Source organism: Lonchura striata, chromosome 16 (assembly GCF_046129695.1).
Source record: "Lonchura striata isolate bLonStr1 chromosome 16, bLonStr1.mat, whole genome shotgun sequence".
In the NCBI taxonomy this organism is placed as follows: domain Eukaryota; kingdom Metazoa; phylum Chordata; class Aves; order Passeriformes; family Estrildidae; genus Lonchura; species Lonchura striata.
In genome coordinates, this window is record NC_134618.1 from 10,177,492 (window position 1) to 10,195,408 (window position 17,917).

General features: G+C 42.6%; 1 protein-coding gene across 1 annotated transcript; it reads right to left on the reverse strand.

Moving 5' to 3' along the window:
* Positions 1 to 578: 578 nt before the first annotated feature.
* Positions 579 to 16,153, reverse strand: GPRC5B (G protein-coupled receptor class C group 5 member B). The gene is made up of 4 exons (XM_021539795.2): positions 16,098 to 16,153; positions 9,215 to 10,228; positions 5,207 to 5,319; positions 579 to 3,885 (listed from the first exon to the last, which is right to left on the reverse strand). The coding sequence occupies exons 2-4, from the start codon at positions 10,218 to 10,220 to the stop codon at positions 3,841 to 3,843; spliced, it is 1,164 nt and encodes a 387-aa protein (XP_021395470.1). The 5' UTR covers positions 10,221 to 10,228; positions 16,098 to 16,153; the 3' UTR covers positions 579 to 3,840.
* Between the last annotated feature and the right edge of the window lie 1,764 nt (positions 16,154 to 17,917).

The window sequence follows — 17,917 nt, forward strand, 5'->3', positions numbered from 1 at the left end:
TTAAAGGTGTAGTTGTTTTGACTAATAAAACATGGGTGGTCTCTAGTATTTGCTGTGGTTCCACAGGGATTTCTTCCTTCACTTGCACAGACTTTGTCTTCACTGTTACACCAGTACCCACCCCTTGGGTTTTTTTCTTGGTTGGTGATGATTGTTCTTGCACCAGATCTGGAAAATCAAACCATTTGAAGAAAAAACTCTCATTCTGCACTCTTCAAACCCAGCTGAATTCTTCTGTCCCCTTCTTTTCACAAGCACAAGCAATTGAACCAGAACAGGAAACTGCTGAGCCAACAGGGGGAAAAAAATATCCCTTTTGTGTTAAGAGTTTGGCTGCTGAGCTCCTTGAGTGGCTCACCATGGGTTTGAGAGGTGCCAGAGCTGAGGGTAAGTGTGGGAATGTGGCCAAAGGTGCAGGAATGTGCTTTAGGAGCCCTTTCCTTCAGTTTAGCTTTGCTTACATTGAGGAACTGCACCAAGGGGCAATCCTGTCTGTAGCAATGGAAAAAAAATCTGTGTGGATCTCACTGCAATGGAAAAAAATCTGTGTGGATTTGAAAACCAAGTGGACACAAACATTGTAAGTAAATAGTAAAGCCTTTATTCTCGTTAAGAACAGCATTTTGAAAATAAAACATTTGCCCATGCTTTACAACCTTTGTAGTTTTGTATACTTATGTACAGTCATCATGGTACACATTGATTGTCTTGAAAATCCTTTAAAGATGTCCTTAATAAGATACCAGTATGCAACAATCAGCGGAAAAAAGGGTACGTTATAAAATACACATTAATACATTTAATAAATATATATTTATCTATCAAAAATGAGCTTTAGCTCTCATCAATTAATAAAAAGCACCTGCTTTGTAATCCTGTAAGTTGGTAGAATAATCCAATTGTTTTATTATAAAAGCTACAATGCTCCCTTTTGTATGGCCTTTGGTTAGACCCAAGGCATCGAGCTCAAACAAAGCCAACCAAGATGCCTGTGTTTAGACTAAAAGCAGAAACAGCTAATTCTATAGTATTTCATGTACCTTGTTTATAGAAACAGCTGGATGTGTTGAGAGTGTTCTTCTGAAGATGCTACATATTTTCTGGCAAGTATCAAACACCCTCAACCCATCTGAAAGCAGGACACGATCTGTAGGACTTGGAACTCTTTTCCTGCCACTGATCAAAAGCTGGTCATTTTAAATCTTGTTTTGCTAACATGCTTTTGTCAGATGCTTTTTGATTTCCTTTTTCTGCATGGAAACACCATGAGCACATAACCATCAAGGGACAACATAGTAGCTTTTATAGTATAAAAGCTAATTATAATCAGGAGAACTGTGAAAGGCTTGTGCTTAGTTACTTATTCATGTTGTTCACAGATGCTCTACATTCTAGAAAACTTTCAAAAAAGGCAAAAGTAAATACTGTAACAAAAATATAAGTTAACATAAAGGTGCCTTTCTTCAATTACAGTTTTATTTTGGAGCATTTTACATCACAGACTAGTGACTTACAAAAAAAAGTTGCTCATTACTAATTGTATAAAGTTGGAAAATAAAGACCCTCCTAAATCTATTGCCACACTTTCACCACCACACTTTGAACCCAATCCTGCTAATTTTTAATTCAGTGAATAGTCCACATGACTAACCCAGCGAGACTAGTCATGTGAATTGCAGTTTGTAAGATCTGGCCATATCTTTGCATAAGCCCTGAAATTCCAAAGAACTTCATCAAAAGCAGGATTGGGAATTCTATTTATCAATTCAGTCACATCTAGAAAAAGAAAAAGAAAGTTTCTTACGATAACAATGTCCTGTATAGATTTTGTCAAAGGTCTGTAAAATGTGTATTATAATTCATAAGTCTTGGTTGTAGCATGATAAACTTTTTAAAAGAAACCTGTCCTACCATTTATGCCATGGTCATCTTATATGTTTTTATGGTAAGAGTTTTATGAGGGTTTTTTTTCTAACTGATTTTAAAAAGCAAAATTCTGCAGGCAAGTGGTGGTAATAGTTTTTTTATTGTTCCAAATTACGTGTCTTCTGGGCGGCTATCATTATCTTAAATACCTTATTTGATCAAAGCTCTGCTCATAACAAGCAAAATGTATTTCTAAGTCACTGGATAGCATGCAATATCCACCCCTACCCTACTTGCTTACTAAGGCCATCTAGTTACATACAAAATGAAATAAAGGATCCCTAAAACAAGCACATGCTTCCTTTGCCTCGAGGAGGGGAGGGCAGGGGGGAGCTGACATGACTCCTTCACTCATGCATGACAGAAAAACATTGCTTCTGGAGGAGAAGGGCTTTGAAATAAAACCCCATAAGATGATCATGGCAAGAATGGCAATAGATATTTTTCCATATATATATATATATATACATATATCTGTGTGCAACACTTAGGGACTGGTCTTGCAGCCTCTGTACCTTACGAAGACCTACTGGTGTCGATGGGACTACTCGTGGGAGTACAGGTCTGCAGGACTAGGCTCCTAATTCAGTAGAAATGGAGGTACATGAGGGATCAGGAAGACTCTTGAAAAATAAAAAGCTTGTCTTTCTTCTGCAGTATACAGCAAGTAACTTCCCTCTGTGAAGCTACTAAGCTATTCAGTTATTTGTACTTTTTTTTTTAGTTTGAAAATATATATTTTTATTACAGCATATGCGAAGTTTAATTGTTATACGTTTCCTATGCCTTCAAGTAAAAACAATTAGCTTTTAGTATTGAGGAAAGCTAAGATTAACATTGGCCAAACAGTGAGGATACAGTGATGTTTTCAATGTCCGATATGTATTAAATGTTAAAGAAAGGAATGATTGCTTGAACATAATGAAAAACCGTGGCACAACAAATGGGCAATGGGAACCGTTTAAATAACCTGGAAAAAACGAAGATGAAAAGCTTTGAAAAGTCTGCCTTGTATCAACTCAAGAAAATGGATGGGGAGGGGAGGACTAGGGAAGAAACCACCTTAAATAAACAAAAACAACAACAAACCACCTCCAGCACAGAGATTCTACTCTCTAGGCACTAAACGCACAACCACATGTAAATGCACGAACAACTGCAGTCGAGGGGAGCGGCCCGCTCGTACGAACGGGGCTCGGGGTCTCACCCCTGCGCTGCCAGCCCTGCCTGACCCCAGCCCGGCGCAGCGCCTTCCTCCCCTCCTCGGCTGCTGCCAGCCCTGGCCAGAACATCCCCCGGGCGGGCCTGGGGCTCGCACCCGGCCCGGGGCTGCGTGCCGGGTCCATCCCGGGGCCGGGGAGCCGCCGGGGCGCTCCGCAGGGAGCGCGGAGAGCGCCCGCACAGCGCGGACCGCGCCTGCCGCAGCGGCGTGGGGCTGCTCACAACTGCGCGGGGCTCCTCATGGCGAAACACGACGGGAAAAGGAGAGAAACGGAGAGAAACCCCGCGTGTTTTCACACTGTAGTGGCAATCTCTTGTGGCAACATGAATTAACTTTAGGTGAGAGGAAGGTATTTTGCAAGCAACTGGCAACCACCTAAACCAGGCTTGCCAGGCACACAAGTTACAGACAGGAGAATATCTCACACTTCAGAATACAGTATCCCCTCTGCCAATTTAAGGTGTGCCTACTTCTGTTTTAAATTAGATTCAGCTTCGGTTTTACAGTTTTGCTTTTGCAATTCTCCAGTCAACGGTGTTCACATTTAGGCAAAATCCTCAGTAGGACTTAGAAAGATCCTGGATGTTTTGTTGCTTTGTTCTGGTACTGTTATGGATTCCTTCCCTCAAAGACACACTGCCAGGGAACAACATCTGCAACAGGGATTCTTACTCTCTACAGCCTACAGCCTTTCACCAGAGGTGTCGTCCAGTGTAACTTGGCGGAGCAGTTGGTATCTGGAAATAAGGATAATAAACCCATAACTGAGAGATCTAGACTGTTCAAAAATCAGTGTTATCACGCTACATGTACACGACAGCTTTCCAGATGGTAGTTCTAGAGCAAAGTGATACAAAGAAACTCATCTTCCACCCATACAGTGCATTTTTCTCTCTGTAAAACCATGACTATATATACACATGAGCTTTGTATCCAGCTCAGAATAAAGCAATACAAACAAAACAAATTCTCAAGCTTCTCATCCTTTGCCTTCTCCCTGAGCTGCACATTCTGGCAGAGATGAATTGAAACATCAGAAAGATGCAATCCATTACTGACAGCAAAGCCAAGCCTTTTCATTTTACTCAAGTTGACATGTTTCACACAGTCTTACCCACGGAGAATTCTTGTATCTAATCCCTCTTGTCCACTAAAATCAACCAAAACTTTACTTACTTAAGAACAAAACCAAACCTCCGATCAGTTCATTTTAAACTGGTTTTAAATGTAGAGGTTGAGTTATGGAATCAGCTCATGATTCAAAAGAAAGAAAGCTCAACTCACATGAGTACAAACTGGCTCATGAGTAGATTTTTAAGAAGCATGTAAATATGCATGGAAAATGTGGGGATGAAAATTTTTCTTTTTCAACACTATGCCTTCTATATGAAATGTCTTAGGTGAAAATTAGACATAATGTGAAAAACATTTGTAAAGTCCGTTTGGCATCACTATATAACTCTTACAACAACCAGGCTGCAAAATACAGGTCTATCAACAATATGCCAAACCATTGTCCAAGGAAGAAAAATTGATGCTATTAACATGAAAATATTGTATATTCCTCTTTTATGAATCCCTTTTCAAAATATGTACAAATCTGTAAGTTACAAAGAATCACATGTATTTTACAAGAAAATTGAATATATGTGAGAGACAACCATTATCTACAATTATTTAAAGTAATGTACTCTCTGTGTAACTCACACCATCTTGAAAAAAATCAGGTTAGAAATGGTGTCACTTAATAGTTATCTTAAATACCTTAACACAAATTTAATTTGAAAGGGTCATTGAATATGTTGACTTACAAAAAGACTTGGTTCACTGAAGCTGCACTGCTAAATGTGAATAGCCAAGTAAACATATGCAAAATACTTGTTAACTACATATTTTCTAGAGGGAAGGGAAACATTACATGCATACTTGCTGCCTTAAGTTTTCATTTATAGCTTTCCCCCTACTGTAAATAAGCTAAAGCAGGTTTTTCCATTAGCAATGGTTGTATATATCAGTGCATTTCAAAGATTCCTTAAATCATCACATTTTGATACTTACAGTCCCACCATTTAGCACAACTGCCATCTCAGTTGGCTGATAAACATTGCTTCTAAAAGGAGCACTAGGCCGGCTTCCCAAACTGCCGTTCCGAAATCCTGCTGTTCTTAGCGCTGTTTGGAAAAGAGAGATCACTCTTAGAACACAATTCAAGCTGTGCAATCACAGAGCCTTTTACCTCCAGTTTAGTTACTGGGAACTTGGCCACTGATTTTAACTTCCATGTTGCTTTTGAATAGCTGTTTCCCTTGCATGTTGGGAATGGATCTCAGAAAAATGAGATTTATATTAAATGAATTGTTTCTAAGGAGGGGGGAAAACGGAACCAAATTTTTGAAGCTTGCTTAATCTCATTTCAGTGGGAGCTCAGTGTCTTTAGTCACCAAACCTGTGATGTATCTTGCACAATTTGTTTTGCAAAGTGCTCCCTGAGTTAGTCTGGATACTGTGGGGTTAAGTAATGTGTTAGACTTTGCTTTCTATCAAACTCAGTGGAAAGGGATCCAAAGCCTTGCTCAAGCCAGTAAGCAATGCTCACAACCCCCTGAGCATTACTTCAGCATGGCTAGCATATAAGGGTTTTCCAGATGTTTCAGATTATATTTACTCTGAGAAACTAGAAAGATGGAGTAAATATTGCTTTTGAATAGCTTAAACATGGCAAATCACTGAAGCCAAAGAGAAGATACTGAGTGTCCTTTTGAATGTTTATACCAGGAATTAAACAGTCTCCCCATTAATTTTAGTACAAGTTTGGGTTCAAGATGTAAATTCTGAATGAGCTATGCATAATGAGGGACACGCTGCTCTCTCTAAAGCAGTCTGAGGATTGGCACATACAAACTCCCTCTTTAATTTTGAGGGTAAATAATGACTTCAGCGAACTCGGACGTGGCCAGGGAACAGAGCTCATTTATCCACACAATGTGCGCGGTCACAACGGGCAAAACTCATCTGTCAGCTGCTGAACAGAAACGTGCCCAGTTCAGGCACCTGGGGCAAGAACTTCTCTTAGATTTAATTCAAATTACAATTCTACAGTCTCTCGCTGAAATCATGAATGAGCTCAAATTTATGAGAATTTCAGCAGAGACTTTAATGAAGCCAGGATTTATCTCCAATGTAGTTGCTCTGTGTAGAAGATTTAAATGGATCCTAGTGCCATATGCTGTCCTCTATGCACTGCTACTTCTCTCTTGGGGAGTTGTGCACCAAGATGAAGCACAGTACTGATTTAGCATGGAAATTTAGAAATTCCACCCTGCAAATGCTCAGCTGTTGACATCAGATACATATAGACCCTCACTTGCTCTCTATTTGGAAATTACATATTTTTGCAGAACACTGGGAGAAAAAATTTTGAAAATGCCTAAACTGGAACTAAATATTTTTTATTAGATATTTAACCATCTCAAGGTCAGTAACTTTTTTTTTGCTATTTGACTGCTTCTTTTGTGATAAACACACATGATTGCACTGGTATTTGCTAGTACACACAGACACAAAAAAAACCTGTATCATGCACACCATCATGAAAATATTTATACAGGATATTTACACAAAATATATGTGATCATTTCAAAGCTATCTTAAAGAGCCAGTAAATTCAATTTCATATTGCTAAATTTTCCCTATTACTGCAAACAGCTACACTTTTTTGACGTGAGAATCTGTGACAAAGCTTGTAGACAAAATACTCATTTTGGATTCTTTTTCTCACACCAGTTTTACTATTTTTCCTTGTACTTTTTACATTACTAATTAACAAATCCACTTGCATAGGGTATGTATAGGTAAAAAAACAAGCAGTACTGAGGATATTTGATATTGTCAATGCCTCTTTTTAACACTTTTGAAATTTTGTTCATTTTGCTTTTAGGCATTGGCTGTGACGATGACTGGTAGTACTAAAAGTTATTAAATGAAATTTAATGATACCAGAGCTACTTGGGCTTGGGTTTCCTGACAGCTGTAGCATTCTACATTTCACATCCAGATTTTTCTTGTTTAAGGCAAATTCTCTCTGCCTACAGAGGCTGCCCTACTAGTGTGCACTGCACTTCCAGAGGGCACTGAGAACTCAGTCAACTGCTCTTTGTCCTGGCTTCCTAAATACTTTAATATAAGTTTAGAAGGCACACCTATGAAAATAACTCTTTAAAGAGATATTTCAACCTATCATATCCCAGATTAGTATGCTCTTTAAATGGTGTTTAAGTTAGTGACTTTAAAATAGGTTTGGTTTATTAATGCTTAATGTTGTCCCTGGAATAGAGCAGCTCTTGTTGCAATGCACACCTTGAAGGTGTGCTAAGAAAGAAGGAATCAAGGAGGAAATATGCTTGTTTGAGCCTGAATGCTGTTCAGATTCTTGAAATGCTGCTTAAAATCTTTAAAAGGAGCAAAGTTATGAAATTGTTATATACAAGTATTAGTGGAAATAAGAAGAATTAATGGAAAATATGTTTGTCCAGGCATATTTTCTACTTTAACTATTTACTGAAACAAGTATTACAGTTTTCTGCTTATCATGTCTTCCAAACTTTACAACTAGTAGATCTTCCATTCATAAACATCATTCTTAAGTATGAAGTAGTTGAAGAAAGTACCCTTCCAATAATTTCTAAACTCTTGATGATGAATTCTCAAACTGAGTCTGATTAAATGGATGAAAGAAGAGAACATTCTCTTCATACCTGCAGAGCCAATTGCTCACAGGCTCCAGGTGCTTTGCCACTGACAACCATCAGCATGGGGATCTGACTTAATGACTTGGTTATTATTAAAGTATTTATTTTAAGTCTCTACCATGCTACTAAGGTTTGTCTCCAAACACTGCTGTCCCAAGCCAGTCCCTAAAGAACTGCTGCAAAGAATATTTAATCTGTTTTGATGTATAAAAAATTCCTATATGCCATGGGAATAAGAATGACAGGCATTTATTACAGTATACATTAACAAGGGCATCAGATAAGGAAATCTATTTTGTATTGTACTGTAATTCAGATAGATTAAAACAGAACATAAATTGCAGTATAATAGACAGTATAATGATTTTGTATCATACATCTATCCATTTCACAAAAAAAACCTTAATTACTGAATGATTAGATCAAAAAGGAGCTTCCAGTTCTTTTTTAAAAATGCATCCATGAATGAGAATGATACAGAGTGAAAGATCCAATTTTGTTCTTAGATCTGCCTTAGCCAGAAATAGCTTCACTGAAGCCACTGCAGTTACTTTACTATTAAATTAATTTAATGGGGGATGGAGGGCAGCAAAAAAAAAAAAAAAAAAAAAAAAAGTGGCTTTAACAGTCCACAGTACAACTGCCTCTTGCTTTGGAACATTAGTAATAACAACCTTCTTTTATACATGTGATTTTTTTTTGTTTTACTACTGCCCTCATGGTATCTACTCACAGGCAAATTACCTCAAAACCTCTGTGAAACCTCAGATGTTGAAGCCTTCAGAACAAAGGCTGTGTTTGAACTGTCTGTAAGCCACTTGGCATTTTCCCCCCACAAGGGCATAAAGTGGCACTGAATCTATTTCAATGGAAAGACAATTAATAACAATTATTTTGTTGCTCAAGTGATTGAGCAATTTGTAATACAGACCACTTCATTTTTTTCTGAAGTTTTGAGAAAATATTTTGTATCAAATGTTGAAAACTCCTAATTACAAAAAATGTCATTTAAATTATTTAAAGGTTATTTTTTCCACAATGATTTTTTAAATTATTTTGGTGTTGCCTTTGCATTTTAAATTGTTCCATTTTTCAAAGAAAAATCAACATGCAGAAGATAATTTTAACCTATGTATCGTCTGCATTTTTTTTCTCTCTAACTAGGTAATTTTTTAATGAAAATTGTAAAAGGGAACAAGGTGTAGTATGGAAATTATTGTTTTTATCATGACCTTTGTTTTGAATACCTTAAAAATGCCTCGTACAGAGAGTCTTCTTTACACTACAAAAAATATAGTCCTTTATAGCCAATTTTTACCTGCATTATGTTCATCCATTGAAAAGGCTTTATTTTCCATGTAGCTCCGAGGAAGCTGTATATCTTCCTCAAAAGCGGTTTCACGCATCCTTGGCTGTGAAGTGTCAAAATAATTGGGTGTGTTTTCCTGCTGTGATGGAAGGATGGTACAGTGGACCTCTGGGATGGCATGAAAAATAACAAACACCCAGCCACTGGACACCAGTGCAATAGCCAGAGTGGGATCACTCCATTTGTCTCTTCTCTGGAGCTTGGCATTACCGAAGAGGTACATAGTCATCCAGGCTACCCAGATCAGAATGGAAAAGAAAAGGGTGATAATGAGGCATACTCCGTTCTTCTTCCATTTCTTAAACTTCCCACAGAGAGTGAAAAACGAAAATCCCATGGTAAATACCATCAGGAACATAACGTAAATGGAAGCCATCACAAAATCCATGGGCTCGTAGCTGCAGGCCAGCTTGTTATCTCTGACAATGGTCAGGATCAGCCACTCGGTTGCGATGATGACCTGCACCAGCATCAGGCAGGTGGCCACCCCGGCCAGGTGCCAGCCAGACGGGCTCTTCCCGTGGCGAACGAGTCTGCGAAGCCTCCAGGCTTGGGCTAGCAAGCAGGAGAAGCACAAAGCAAAGATAACTCCCCACAGGAACCTTCGGGTGGAGCACACCATTTCATCTTCCTGGATGATGAAAGCAAACGTCAGCCCAAACAGTCCCAGAGTCCCAAAGAGAAAGAGGAAGTGCATTCCCAGGGGGCTCTTCTTCTCTTTGTCCTTGATGAAGGGCAGCCTCACCAGCAAAATCAGCATCAGCAGTAAGGTGGTCAGCACACCCGCCCCCGCCACGGCCTCCAGAACGATCCCCCAGATGGCATCCAGGTCACACAGGTACACGTACTGCGGGAGCAGGTCCAGCCCGCACCCTCGAGGGGTGCTGGAGTTCTCTGAAGAGCCATAGCTGATCACCAAGAGGAGGAAGAAACCAATGGCTGGGTAGGTTTTCATTTTTCTGTCTGAGACAACAAAGTATTTGTTTAGCTAGAGCTGAGTTTGGAGGATTTCACAGTCACTGAAGCCCAGCTCGTTTCAGTAGCCCATGGTTACAGTTTTTGCACTGGATTTGCAGCTGGTACAGCCTCCCCCAGCCCCCTCCACTGCCCTCCCAAAAGCTGCTTTTGCCTGTTGTACTCAGAATGAAAAGTGACTCATTGCTCTGTTTGCACAGATTGAAAACAACATTTCCAAACTCTGACCCTGCAAATGGCCTACACCAGCCAGAAAAAATTATGTATCCTGTTGCAAATATTACATTATCTGCAACACTTGGACACTTACTACCTGTTTAAATGTAATACGCCATTCAAATCAAGGTTCTTAAAGCATGTTTAAGTGGCACTGGGCCTGATGCAGGTGTGAGCAATATCACAATTAGACTGTCCCACAGCCTTTGCTCCTTTTACTGGAACAAAGACAAAATCAAAACCACTTTTAAATTACTACTTTTTAAAGGATAAAGCAATCCAAGGAAAATAAACATTGTATATTGAAAAAAAAAAAAAAGAAAAATATTGTTTTCATGCTTGGTCAGTAGGCAGTTATCATATTCATTTCTTTCATCCTCTTCCAAAGCCCAGATATTAGATTGCATTTGGAAATGGGAATGGTAGTCTAGAAAAATGCCATGTTCTGTGACAATGGTGCACAAATGCAGTGTCATCAATTAACTAATCAAAAATAAATGCCTCATTGTGCTTCTTAGCCAGTCCAAAGCCACTCAAAGGAAACAAATAACAAAAACCAGAGCATCTCTTTCTTGGATCCAGAGAGTGAACATGGCAAACTCTCCAGGAACCCAATACATCCCACTTGACCACTAGGACCACAAGCCTAGAGAAATCCCAACTTAGTTTCAGGAATAACATGGGTTAGGTGCTTTAAAAATACACATTATGGCATTTGCTTTCATTAAGCAAAACAGGGCAAAGGAGATTGTTAAAAAATGTAACCTTTAACTCCCAGTCTGCCTCAGCCACAGCCCAGTAAGGGCAGTCCGGAGTAAACACTGTGAGGAGCAGACCTGAAACCTGACTCTGTTAACCTTCACCAGCAGTCAGTGCTGCAGGTTCCAGCAGCATTCTCCTCACTGATGTGAGGCACTTTCAGGCTCCCCCTGGTACTGCATGACCACGAGGAAGGAAGGCACTAATGTTAGTCCATGTGAGCCACACAGCTCATGGGACATGTTCAGGATGCAAAGTGAAAAGCAGACAAACTATCAGGAGCTCTTTTGTAAGCCATTCAACAACCCTGAATACCTGTCCAAAGAGATTTCACAGATTAGAACTGCTTTTAATGAAAACTTTAACAATTCAAAGTAGTGGTGCAATGTTGCATTGAGCACTATCAGTCATAACCAACACAAAAACTATTTACATAGACTGTCTGAAACTGTACTGTGTCTCTTAGAGATGAGAACTATGGATTTTCTCGTGCTTTACAGTCCTGTAATAACCAAAGTTAAATCCTGAGCATCAGAATCTTCAAACCAGTGTTGTGATCAATGGCCATTTTCAGCCTCTATCAGAGACAGATGATGAAGCTCAGGATGTTTCCTATCAGGGGCACCAAGACTGCAAACATGCCAATGTAAACCTGGAATGACTCCATGGTCTTCACTCCCACAGGGTACAAAACATCCCATTACAAACCTTCATCTCCGAAGTGGAAGCTGTGACAAATAATGTGATGTGGGCTTGGACAAACAGGAAATGGGTAATGGGCAATCTCTGCCAGCCCATAGATATTAATCTTTGCACTACTGGAAGGGCTGCAATGTTCTAATGATGCAATGACCTGCTAAGGACAAATTATTCGGTTTTTTCTTACCTAAAGTAAGGTACTTTATGGTTGATTCGTAGAATATACACTTGTTTATATCTGATCTGTGTAACAGGTTATTCACTGACTCTGTTGCAACACCCATGTTAAAAACACTGACTTTACAGACAGTGAAATATATTCATTTTTGTATTGAATATATGCTCAATAAACCTCCTTGCCCTTCAAGTACATAATTAACTAGACGAAAACATTCCAAAGATAGTTCTCCAATTCCTTTTATGCACAGTCAATTCCTACTGCAACTAGTGAATTTCCTCTTTAGAGTATTTGAAACGTCCTGAAAAGTGTGAAATGGTCGGTGCCTGCTGACACACGAGGGGGAAACCCACTGGGATCTCCTAAGGCAATGCCCCAAACCATTTCAAGAAGTAGGAGGTCATGTGGAAAATGATTCAGAATTCATTCTAAATGTCACCCAAACTAGAAACAATAAACAGCCCTAAAGTGAGGGTCATGTTAACTTTCCACTATCCCATCACTTACAAATTATGGCAAGCATGGACTAAATTGCTTCCAATGCTAGCTTTGTTTATTAGCTACTCTCCAACGACCTGGGGGGGAATTAATTAAGTGCAAGTATCCCCAGTTCTAGGATATTTTCCAGTTTTCTGGTTACTTTATTCATGTCATGTAACCCTCATGTGATTGAGCTATTCTAGGACAGTCTGTTTCCATGGAGATTGTGCTGCATGGGTAAGCAGTCATATTGTCAGGGCATCATTTGTTTCCTCTTCCTATTTGGAAGTGTTTGGGAGGGGGAAGGGAGGGTTAATGAATTTGAGTATTTCCCCCTCCATGAAGAAGTGGTTAGTATTGGAAAGGGGGGATTAAGTTGTGACAAAATATATTCAGAATTTAAAATACATATTCTGAAATATAGAGGTGTTCAACTCAAGATTTCCCAAGTTACTTTCTACTTTTGGGAAAGCTGATGGGACATAATCTGTGGTCCTCTTAGAAAGGTCCCAGACAGCCACAGTACTGACCAAGAAAATCTCTAGGGCTGCTGACAGTTATTCCTGGTGAAACAACTTCCTACCCAATGTCAGTGAGTCTCACTAAACTCTAGATCCTGCCCAGACCAAAGCTGGCAAGCAGAGCTTGAAGTCTCCAAAGGAGGAATCTTTTCCTCCTAACTGCTATCAACAAAGCAGTTTGTTTCTAACCTGTTTACTATCAGTTTCTGCCTAATGGGGTAAAACCAGGCAATATTAATAATCTACCCCCGGAGACATTACCAGCCAAAAACATTTCCTCTTTCTAGTGCTGATAATCAGCAGTGAATACAGTTATAAAAACAGGGGAAAACACTGCATTACAAGCACACAAGTTTGGCAAGTGAATACCACACTTCATCTAAAATCACAGATTCTATCATTTTAAGGGAAAACTGTGAAGTTTATTTTTCAGAAAAGTTGTTTTTGTACAAAAACCAGAAATACATCATTATGAGGGTTTTATTAAAAGAGTATCTTCCTCAAGCCTGTGCAGTGGGTAGGATGGCAGAATTCTGTGTCTCTTGAGATTTTATGGCAAAATTTTACTGCACATTCTCTCTGGCTGTTATTTAAATCAGTAACTGTAGAGGAAGAGTATTTTTACATTAGGTCTTACAAAAGTTATGCAACCTCACAGTAGTAACAATAGCGCTCTATTCGGCTGGCACTTCACTCCTGCTGCCAGAGAACTACAGTACCACAGGAGTGCCACCGAAACACTCCAGCACAGACACAACCCCTGCATACTCCAATGAACTGTGCACAGGGAACAAAAGTAACTTGAGATTTTTTTTCTCTCCCAGTTTCCTCTCCAAAATTTTATTTTGGTAAAGCCATTAAGGCAGCATACCTGAAACCAGAGCAATCAGGAACATTTACAATCAATATTCTAATCAATAAGCCTTACACATTTTGAACAAAAGAAGTGAACAATTAGCAGGGCAGCTTCAAATCCAGTACTCAATTTTTGGCTCAAAATTTGCTCTCAATGACAGCTGTAATAACTCCACTGTTTTCTACAGAGTGAGGTCCCCTTCATTACATTCCATTATCTGGCACAGAGTCACTACAGAAATTGCAGAGACAAAGCTGCCCCAGCGGGTACAAACTACAATTACAAGCAACTAAGCAGAAACAGAAAATCTCCTAGTTGTCATCAAAAAGTTGTCACAGTTAAAAATCAATGAGGCTTTCTGTAGCTAAAGTCTTCTGACCAAAGCTTACAAAGGGATCAAAAAGACACGGCTGTATGCTGCTGCAGAATATATACACAGAATAAATGTGTAATCATGCAAAGAGTTAAGGTTAGGCTATTCATGGTTAGATGCATTATCTGCTCCTGTACCTGCAGTTCAAATGTTAGTCAACTGACACAGGGAGATGCATTAAATGGCAGAGAAGAAAAAACAAGCTAGTAAATATAAGCAATAATAGCACAAATAGTCACCTGCTCTGCCACCCAAGCAGAAGACTGGTTCACTGTGTAATTTCCAAAAGAAAACCACCCCCGCCACGAATTGTTGTGGAGAGATGTGAGTGAGTGAGGAATTAATCACAACACAGGATCTCTGCCAGCTGCTTTTGATCAGAACTGAAGAATGAGCTCCAGGACTGATAACAGAGCAGCAACAGCCAAGTTGAGATCAGACTACTCAAGAGACGTGTATATTTCCAGAATAATAATTAATAGTGCAATTGTACTTTGCAGGCAAAAATACAGCAGTGATTTTGACAGCCTCTGCATCAGATACACATCATGCTCTGTTACAGCCTCGTGGTTACAGAAGGCAAGACCCCGCTCCAAAAAGGATATGCAGAAAACGTATTGCTTTCATTTAGAAATACTTTGTGATGCTGAATACCCTATGAAATGATCTCTCTCGTTTTCTAGGAGCTGAATTCCCTGTGGTCAGATCTGTGTATCACGTGTGCCCAGGTACTTCTGACCATAGCGCCTGGTGTTGAATTCACAAGCGATAGCAATCAATTACAGTAATCAACGTTTTTATTTTCTTTGCTAATTCTCCGACTGTTTCTATTCATGTCAGAGCCTTCTAGCAGATGGCTACATCTGTCATTTGATTTCTCCTGATGTAGCGAGACAACACCTCAACCCCGATATTCCCTGCTGGTAAGCAGCAAGGGGATCCCCGTTAAACAGCTACTCGGTACTAGCGCTGATCACCGAGCTGGGTGTTTGGGTTCAGCACGCAGGAAATCCAGTTAGCCTTGGGATAAACATTAAGGGCAGGTGTAAACAAAGGGTTCACATAAGTGCTAAATCCTCTCTCTGCGTGGCTTTGCGGAGAGGTAACACAGAAACAGAGCTTTTATTAACTCGAGAGAAAACTGCTGCGCACCCGCACCCCGCCGGAGCTCCCGCCAGCCCCGGGACCGGACCGCGGCGGCCAGGGACCAACAAAGGCTCCTTCCCTGTCACTGCCCCGGAGCTCCCGCTGGGGAATGCGATGAGGTGCCGGGCTCGGCTGCAGCTACCCCGCGTACGACCGCGGTGCGAGGCCAAGCGGCCCCTCCGTGCGGCCGGTGCGCGGCTGCCTCCGCTCCGCGCTCGCCTCGATCCGCCTGCAGCCTCCTCCTGCTGGACGATACCTATCTCGCTTCAGCCTCCGCTCTTTTGTCCCTTCGCTCATTTCTCTCTTCGGTTTCTTTTTGCCGTCTCTTCGTCCCCCGCCTGTCCCCGCTCTTCTTCCCCATCCTCTCTGAACTCCACTGCCCTCCTCGCCAGCCCTCCGCCCCGCTTCCCGCAGCGCAGCCCCCTGCTCCGAGCCCCCCCCCGTCCTGCCCTATATCCCATCTAATCCCCCCCAGGATTCCTATATCCAGCCTGTTGTCTGCTGGCGGCCACCGGAGCTAATTCTGCGGGCAGCGCAGGGCGCCGAGCCGGGTGCCCTGGCCCGCAGCCCTACCCCGGGCGTACCCCCGGAGCCGGCCCGGGGCCGCCGTCCCCCCGCCCCCGGCTCACCCGCTGTCTGCTGCGGCCGAGGGCGGCGGGGAGCTCTGTCCGCCAGCCCTCCGCAAGTCACATCCCGGCTCCGGCGGCGCGGCGGCTCCGCGGCGGGGAGCGAGCGCGGCGCCCGCGGCGGCTCATGGAGCGCTCGGCGCCGGTGCGCGCCCAGCGGAGCGGAGCGGAGCGGAGCGTGCCCGCCGCGCTCTGCGCCCGCCGCTCCGCCGCGCCACGGCCCCGCGGCCAGCCCCCTCCCACCGCCCCGCCCCGCTCGGCACGGCTCGGCTCGGCACGGGCAACCGGGACAGGGACGGGGCGTCCCACAGCGCCGGGGCGCCCTGGCTGCGCGGAGCTGCCCGGCTCCAGGGCAGGGGCACGGTGGGGGCGCGGGCGCACACTCACACACACACACTGCTCACACACTGCTCACACATACACCCTGCTCACACATGCTGTTCACACATACACACTGCTCACATACACTCTGCTCACACACACCCACACGCACTACTCACTCTGCTCACACACGCACTGCTCACACACTCTGCTCACACACACACACGCACTGCTCACACACTGCTCACACACACACTCTCAAACACGCTACCACATCCTCCCAGTCCCGCTCTCCCCCTCCGCAGCCCGGCGCCCCGCGTGTGCAGAGGTGAGGAGCTTTTCAGCCCTCTGACAACGGGGGCTTTTTTACGTTCAAACCCTCTCTAGGTGTAGCTTCCGACCTGCCACAGCCGGCGACAACAGCTAAACAAACACTCGGAAGAGAAAACCTTGGGAGCGTGTGTAGGGTGCGAGCGACGCTTCACACGCAGGGTCAGCCCCTGCGAGCGCGGCAGGTCCTGCCAAGGTGCTGGGCCCTGCCCCTGTGTGCCTCCTACCCTCGACGGGCAGCTGCTGCCCTGCTTCTCGGCTTCTCCACAGCTCAACCCTGAGACAGTCAGAACCCTTAGCCAGGGCTTCCCACAAACTCCAGGAGGAGTTATTTGTAGGAAGAAAAGACAGTTTCTGTATATGATGTGCATGAGCAGCAGAAATTCATGAGCCATTTCAACAGCTTAGAGTCCATCTGCCTGACACGTCCATGACCGACAGCCTCAGTGTGTTGTGCATCCCTGGGTTATGCACCCCTGCCTTCCTGGGTTATTCTTCTCCTAAAACCACTACCAACAGTCTGGGCAGGCACAGCTGACATGGCATCAGCAGCAGGGAGTACGTGGAATGTGTCCTTCCTGAACACCTGCCCTTCTTGCCAGGTTTCCATATCCAGAGCCTTCCAAGGGGAAATATCTGCCCTGAAACGTGCGTTCTGCAGTGCAGCAGAACTGTAACCTTTAAAGAGACTCTTCCTAACGTGCGTGGGCTTATTTACCTGTCATTTATGATGCCTTGGGGGGTAACCTGAACTTCTCAGCGTGGTTGACAGGGAGTAAATTGGATGGTGGGGTTGGACTGTAATTGCCTGTGTTTAGGAAGGGCAGCAGGTGAAGAAAAGCTGAGGCCAAGGGACAATTTCACATTTCCACTCTGCACTCTGTTCTTTCTCAATTTCTCTATCTTGCTGCTTTCAGGTTTTAGGCACTGTATGGTTGTTTGTTTTTTTTTTTGGTCACATGTTAACAGCAAACCCTGCCCTCACATCAGTTGACAGCTACACTCCATTCAAAGTTAAGCAGGATAATTTTACAGAAACCGAAGTGGTGAGAGATGAAGTTGCTGTGAACTGCCCAAGGTCACCCAGCAGTCTGGCAGAAAAGTGGAAAATACTGGTTCAACAGATCAGTCTGTACCCCTGCTCCATCTTGGGAGCCTGAGCCAAGCACCCA

Coding starts and splice junctions, on each gene's coding strand:
- GPRC5B (XM_021539795.2), bottom strand. CDS start 10,220: ATGAAAACCTACCCAGCCATTGGTTTCTTCCTCCTCTTGGTGATCAGC. Junction 5,320..9,214: donor AATGGATGAACATAATGCAG/GTAAAAATTGGC, acceptor TTTTCCAAACAG/CGCTAAGAACAGCAGGATTT. Junction 3,886..5,206: donor TTGTGCTAAATGGTGGGACT/GTAAGTATCAAA, acceptor CCTTATTTCCAG/ATACCAACTGCTCCGCCAAG.